This window comes from Triticum aestivum, chromosome 5D (assembly GCF_018294505.1).
Source record: "Triticum aestivum cultivar Chinese Spring chromosome 5D, IWGSC CS RefSeq v2.1, whole genome shotgun sequence".
NCBI classification, from domain to species: domain Eukaryota; kingdom Viridiplantae; phylum Streptophyta; class Magnoliopsida; order Poales; family Poaceae; genus Triticum; species Triticum aestivum.
The window spans coordinates 466,163,725-466,170,969 of NC_057808.1; the positions used below are offsets into that span (position 1 = coordinate 466,163,725).

General features: G+C 53.1%; 1 protein-coding gene across 1 annotated transcript; it reads right to left on the minus strand.

The window, feature by feature from the left end:
* Positions 1-352: 352 nt before the first annotated feature.
* Positions 353-1,128, minus strand: LOC123125548 (late embryogenesis abundant protein D-34). Its single transcript, XM_044546018.1, has 2 exons — positions 700-1,128; positions 353-581 (listed from the first exon to the last, which is right to left on the minus strand). Exons 1-2 carry the CDS (start codon positions 1,081-1,083, stop codon positions 408-410), a joined length of 558 nt encoding a protein of 185 aa, XP_044401953.1. The 5' UTR covers positions 1,084-1,128; the 3' UTR covers positions 353-407.
* Between the last annotated feature and the right edge of the window lie 6,117 nt (positions 1,129-7,245).

The window sequence follows — 7,245 nt, forward strand, 5'->3', positions numbered from 1 at the left end:
TTGTCTTTTAGATTTCTTTTTGTGTATTTCGAATTTTGATCTGAAATTTTTTAGGGGTTCTCTACTTACATGTGTTGGAACATCCATGATTCTTTTAGATTTTTTTGACATGTTTAAATTATAAAGTGAATCGTGGGCGAAACTTTCTCACACAGCTGACCCTTTTGTGTAGTCCCGACGTGTCGACGCTACGCTATACTCCCACGTATCACCTGACTCACAGGTGCTGCACTCCTGAATCCTGATGAGCGTGGCACCCAGGAGCCAAAACGGGCCCCATCCATCCTTGGTTGTGCAGGGCCTAGCCGACAGGCCTATGCTACCGCACTTAGTGAAATAGTTTCGCCACATGTTATGTATACTTCCTCTTTATTCCGATCGGTCCCAAAATAGACACGCCTGTCCGGCTATTTACGGCAAGTCCCCTCCTGATTGCGCCTCGCGGCCTCTGTAAGCGCCGCTCCCACACCGTATGGCTTGGTCGCCTTGCCGGGGGCATGCGCCGCCTCCGCCTCCACCGCGGCAGCCGCGTCCTCCCTCGTCACCGCCTTGCCCGAAGGCAGCTTCGCCGTCGCGTTCCACTAACACACACAACAGATAATGCATCCGGTGAGAGATGCAAGACAAGTGACTGCGCCGCATGTATGCACGCATGCATACTGCATGCATGTTCGTGGTCGTGCGGAGGACTGCACGTACCTTGAGGACGTCTCCGATGGTGATCTTGTCCTCGGCGTGCGCGGCCGTGGCGTTGGCGTCCGCTGCAGCCTGCGCCTGCGCTGCGATCCCGGCAGGGATGTCCACTCCGGTGCCGACGGCGCGCGCCTCCGCGGCGCGTATGGCCGCGGCGTCGGACCTCTCCACGGGGTCGTACCCAACGGCCCGCGCCGCCGCCTCCAGCGCCTCCGAGATCTTGACCTTGGTGTCCTGCTCTTCGTCGACGACCGCACGGCAGCCCCCGTGCGCAAGCCGCTCGTCGTCGCTCGGGGCGACGGTCACGGCAGCGTCGAACACCCGGCCTGGACTACAGGTGTCGATCTGGGCGTAGGTTTGGGAATCTACTCCGCATTTGGCCTGCGCCATGGCTCTGGCTTCTATGTTCAGCTGCCTCTCGCGCGGGCGCTTCCCGTCGTGTGCGGCGGGCGGTGTACACTAGCGGCTGAGTTTATAGAACGGCCGCGGCAGTCCAGCCGGGGACGTGGTCGGGAATGACACGTGGTGATACGTGTCAGCTGGGAATCTACTGCCGTTTTGTGGCAAGGGCATGCTCGGCGACACCTGGCTCGAGGCAGAATGCCCTTGATACAGCCGCGTCACCTGAGCTTTTACTTTGACGAAACCACTCACGTCGAGCCATTTCATTGTCACCGCTGAAGAACCATCGAAAGGTGGCGGGGTTTTCTGTTCGGATTGGGGAACTATCAACGATGTGCAAGTTGTCCACGAAAATTGACTATTTCAGTCGTTAGGTTTACGAAAAAGGGTTTCCCCGCTTTGTATTATAAAGCAACCAACATCGATATAGCCAACGAAAAAGGGTTTCCCCGCTTTATATTATAAATTATAAAGCAACCAACATCGATATAGTCAAGGATAGGTGTTGGGGCGGAAGCAGCACAGTCACGCCTAAAAAACAAAAAAGAAACAAATGCGAACAGCGACGGATCAACGAAAACGATGAGGACCCACAACCGCTGCGCCCACCGGAGAATTCCACCACACTTCAAGCATTCCGGACCGCCGCATACCAAGCAACACCATAAAGAAGGATAGCGACGCCGACGACGCTGCTGCCCGGACAAATCCTAGGGTTTCCCCCGGTACGTAGAGGAGTGCGGGGGAAGGGGCAAATGAGGGAGTCCTGAACTAAGGGGTCCTCGGGCGTCCGGGCTGTTAGCCATGGGCCGGACTGATGGGCTATGAAGATACGAAGACCGGAGACTTTACCCGTGTCCGGATGGGACTCTCCTTGGCGTGGAAGGCAAGCTTGGCGATTAAATGTGTATATTCCTTTCTTTGTAACCGACCTTGTGTAACCCTAGATCCTCCCGGTGTCTATATAAACCGGAGGACTTAGTCCGGAGGAGAGATACTCATTACCATAGTTATACAGGCTAGACTTCTAGGGTTTTAGCCATTACGATCTCGTGGTAGATCAACTCTTGTAATACTCATGTTCATCAAGATCAATCAAGCAGGAAGTAGGGTATTACCTCCATAGAGAGGGCCCGAACCTGGGTAAAACATTGTGTCCCCTGCCTCCTGTTATCATCGACCTTAGACGCACAGTTCAGGACCCCTACCCGAGATCCGCCGATTTTGACACCGACATTGGTGCTTTCATTGAGAGTTCCACTGTGACGTCGACGACAGGATCGATGGCTCCCTTGTTCTCAAAAACAGCATCACCTTTGGAGGAGCACTGGCCCCAGGCCAAACCCTCCGGCTGGGCGGCTTTACCATGACCGCCCGTTCGGCCGTTAAGCCGACGATGACCTCTCGGGTCATCGAGAACCCTCTCCGTGTCGAATCCGAACTCGCCAAGCAGATGGATCCGATAGAGTTTTCGTCTTTGAACGAGCTTCTCGATCGCATCGCCGCCCTGGGGGTCGCCACAGATTACGATCGGATTGGGCTTAAACTCGATCAGAGAGAAATCAAATCTCCACCGATCACCCACCAGATAGCGGTAGTCGTGGAGCAAGATGACGACCCCTCCTCTATTCTGAGGACGGATTATGTTCGGATCTCCGACCCCGAGGAGCCGGACACCCACCATCGAGAAGGTGTGACCTGCCTTCCGAACATAGAATCAGACGGCGGGCCCGAGCAATCAACAGACACTACGGAGCCCGGATTGTTAAGTCCGGAGGATCTTCAGACTTTAGGTCAACAACCGGGTCAGGGTCCGGATTTAAAACCACCCACCCACCCAGACATCAGCGCTCTTATGAGCATACAGCAGCAGTCTCAGGAAACGGTCCACCACTTCTGGGCCAGATTCCTACTTGTCAAGGACAAGGTTAAAGATTGTCGTGACGAGGACGCGATATCAGCATTCTGCAACAATTGCACGGACGAAGGAATCCTCAACGCCCTCAATCGCCGCCGCATACTACACTTCGCGGACTTGGCAACTATCGTATAGAATTACAACGCAATGGAAAGCGCCTGGAAAGCTCAGGCAGCTCGCTAGGAACCGTCAGTCCCGACTCAACCTTTCGCTCAGGCGAAAAGGGCGCACCCTCGTGGCACGCCCGGTCCAATAGCCAAGAAATATAAACCCATTACGTGGCACGAAACAGTTCTGGAGGGGTGGCTCGATGGCCCATGCAAAATACACACAACTCTGGATACCATATCAACCCACAACCTTAGGGCATGCTGGATACTCCGGCAGGTAGCCAAGAGTGGCGAGGATATCCTCACCAAAAACGCCACAAAGCAACACCCTCCAGAAGATGACGGCCCCAGAGTATTGACGGTCTTTGAGACATTTGCTTCAAACAATAAGCGCAAAAGGGCACTACGCGACCTCCCGAAGTCTGCCAAATCACCGCAATAAACCCTTGGAGCGACACGGCTATAACCTTTAATGCCGATGAAGAACCAAAATACAGGACAATCCGAGCCCCAGCCGCATTAGTCCTCAGTCCAATCGTGGACGGCTTCCGACTCACCAAGGTCCTCATGGACGGCGGCAGCAGACTAAACCTCATCTATGAGGATACACTCCACAAAATGGAAATAGACAGGAGCCGCATCGAGCAAAGCAGCACGACCTTCCGAGGAATCATTCCCAGTCGGGAGGCGCGGTGTGCGGGAAAAATAACACTTGACGTGGTATTCGGCACTCCGGAGAATTACCGGTCCGAAGAGATAACCTTCCAAGTGGCCCCTTTCAACAGTGGATATCACGCCCTATTAGGGCGAGATGCTTTTACACGCTTCCAAGCTATACCTCATTACGGGTACATGAAGCTCAAGATGCCCGGGACCAAAGGCGTAATCACTCTTGTCAGTGACCCGGATATAGCACTCCGCGCCGAAAACAAAACCGCATCCCTGGCCCTGGAGGCATTATCTGAAGCCCTCGCGGCCGAAGAATTAACCGCACTGCGCTCCACAGTGGATAGGGACGATGTGATCCTAGACAAATGACCCAAATCCACCTCCTTCAAATCGGCAGAAGAAATAGTCAAATTCCAGGTCCACCCAACGGACCCCAAGAAGACAACATCTATGGGAGCGCAACTAGACCCAACGGTCGACACTGCGCTACGGGATTTTCTTCGCGAAAACTGGGATATATTTGCCTGGCACCCTTCTGACATGCCAGGAATCCCACGCAAGCTGACGAACACAGTCTCAATATATTAAAGGGATACAAACCAGTCAAACAAGCATTGCGGCGCTTTTCCGAACCCAAACGCCAAGCTATGGGGGAGGAGCTAGCCAAGTTACTCGAAGCCGGATTCATCAGAGAAATCAAACACCTGGACTGGCTAGCAAACCTGGTGATGGTACCAAAGAAGGATAAATCCTGGCGCCTATGCGTCGATTTCAAAGACCTCAACAAGGCTTGCCCTAAGGATCCCTTCCCCCTCCCTCGTATCGATCAGATCATTGATGCAACCGCAGGACATGATTCACTGTCTTTCCTCGACGCGTACTCCGGATACCATCAGATCAAGATGAAGGAGTCCGATCAAGCTGCAACAACATTCATTACCCCATATGGGCCATTCTGCTTCAACACGAAGCCCTTCGGGCTCAAGAACGCCGGCGTCACTTACCAACGCATGATTCAAACATGTCTGGAGAAACAGATCGGAAAGACAGTTGAAGCTCATGTGGACGACGTCGTAATCAAAACAAGGCACGTCGAAACACTAATAGACGACTTACGTCTCACATTCGACAACCTCCGCGCATATGACATTAAGCTCAATCCGAAAAAATGTGTTTTCGGTGTCCCGCAGGAAAGCTGCTGGGCTTCATTATTTCTAATAGAGGAATTTAAGCAAATTCAGCCAAAATCCGAGCTTTGTCACAATTGGCTACGCCAACGGACCTTAAACAAGTCCAAAAACTCGCTGGTTGCGTGTCAGCTCTAAGCCGCTTTATCTCCAGATTGGGAGAAAAGGCACTGCCACTCTATCGCCTTCTACAGCGCACTGTTCACTTCGAGTGGACGGACGCGACAACAGCCGGACTGGAAGAAATAAATCCCGACTAGCGAGCAACCCAATCCTGGCCACGCCGAACGTCAGCGAACCCATGTTACTATACATATCGGCAACACATCAGGTGGTGAGCGCCATGCTGGTCGTTGAACGAGAATAGGCCGGACACAAATTCCCGCTCCAGAAGCCAGTATACTACATATCCACTGTCCTCACACCATGCAAATCCCGGTACCCCCATTATCAAAAGATAGCATACGCGGTCTTCATGGCATCCCAAAAGCTGCGACACTACTTCCAGGAGTGTTCGATCACGGTGGCTTCTGAAGTACCACTCAATGACATAATAAACAACCGCGATGCCACGGGCCGGATTGTCAAATGGGCCATTGAGCTCCTTCCATTCGACATAACATACAAACCACGTCGAGCCATTAAATCCCAGGTGTTGGCTGACTTCCTCGCCGAATGGACAGAGGCCGAACTCCCTAAAGAGTACGGCACATATTCCAACTGGGTTATGTATTTTGATGGCTCCAAAATGCTGGCAGGGCTAGGAGCGGGCGTCGTTTTAACGTCCCCCACTGGAGACGTCGTCCAGTACGTACTCCAAATATTATACACAGACTCCAATAACGCAGCCGAATACGAGGACTTATTGCATGGTCTCCGGATGGCTGTCTCCATGGGCATACAGCGCCTGGAAGTGCGCGGGGACTCAAACCTTGCGATATCTCAAATAAATGGAGACTTCGATGCCAAAGATCCGAAGATGGCGGCTTATCGTAATGCCGTCCTAAAAATGTCGGCTCGGTTCGAGGGGCTCAAGTTCCATCACGTGGCCCGAGAAAGTAATCAAGCGGCGGACGTCCTTGCTCGTATCGGCGCCAAGCGCGACCCCGTCCCACCTAACATTTTTCTGGAATGGCTTTTTAAGCCATCCGTGGTGTGGCAAGGGGAGGGCGGCAACACCAATCCGGATTCGAACACAACCCCAGATTCCGAACAGACCGATATCATCGGGGGCTCAGCCACCGAAATAACACCGTCAGTCCATCTCATTATGGCAGTAATTGCCCCATGGACTAAACCCTTCTTGGCCTACCTCAATAGGAAGGAACTCCCTGAAGATCAGAACGAGGCCCGCCGCATTGTCCGGCGTTCGAAGGCCTACAAGGTTCACGAAGGAGAGCTCTACAAGAAAAGCGCTACCGGAGTCCTTCAAAGATGTATCTCCGAGGAGGAGGGGCGGCAACTCTTGGCTGAAATTCATGCCGGTCTCGGCGGCCACCACGCCGCAGCTCAGGCCCTTGTTAGCAAGGCCTTCCGTACAGGTTTTTATTGGCCGATGGCCCGAGCAGACGCGCAGGACCTTGTCCAACGTTGCGTCGGATGCCAGCTTTTCGCCAATCAAAGCCATATGCCACCTACTGCTCTGCAAACAATCCCAATCACTTGGCCTTTCGCGGTCTGGGGGCTTGGTATGGTCGGACCCCTCAAAGGAGGAAGCCATAAGAAAAAATATCTGCTGTTCATGGTGGAAAAATTCACCAAGTGGATAGAGGCCAAACAAGTTAAAACGGCCGAAGCCGGACCAGTAATAGACTTTATATCTGGCGTTGTACACCGGTATGGTGTTCCACGCAACATCAGCACCGATAACGGCTCCAATTTCACAGCCGATGAGGTAAAAATTTGGTGCGCCAATCTGGGCACTAAGCTCGACTACGCCTCCGTCTATCACCCGCAAACAAATGGTCAAGTCGAATGGGCCAATGGTCTTATTATGAGCGGCATCAAACCCAGGCTAGTGCGGTCCTTGAAGGAATTAGACAAACACTGGTTTGAGGAGCTCGACTCCGTACTCTGGGGCTGCGAACCACGCCCAATCGCACTACCGGATACACACCCTTTTTCATGGTGTACGGCGCACAGGCTGTGCTACCCTGCGACATTATACATGACTCACCTCGGGTGCGCATGTACGAAGAGAGAGAGGCCGAACTTGATCGGCAGGACAGCCTAGACGCCTTGGAGGAGGAGCGCGATGTCGCAAAAG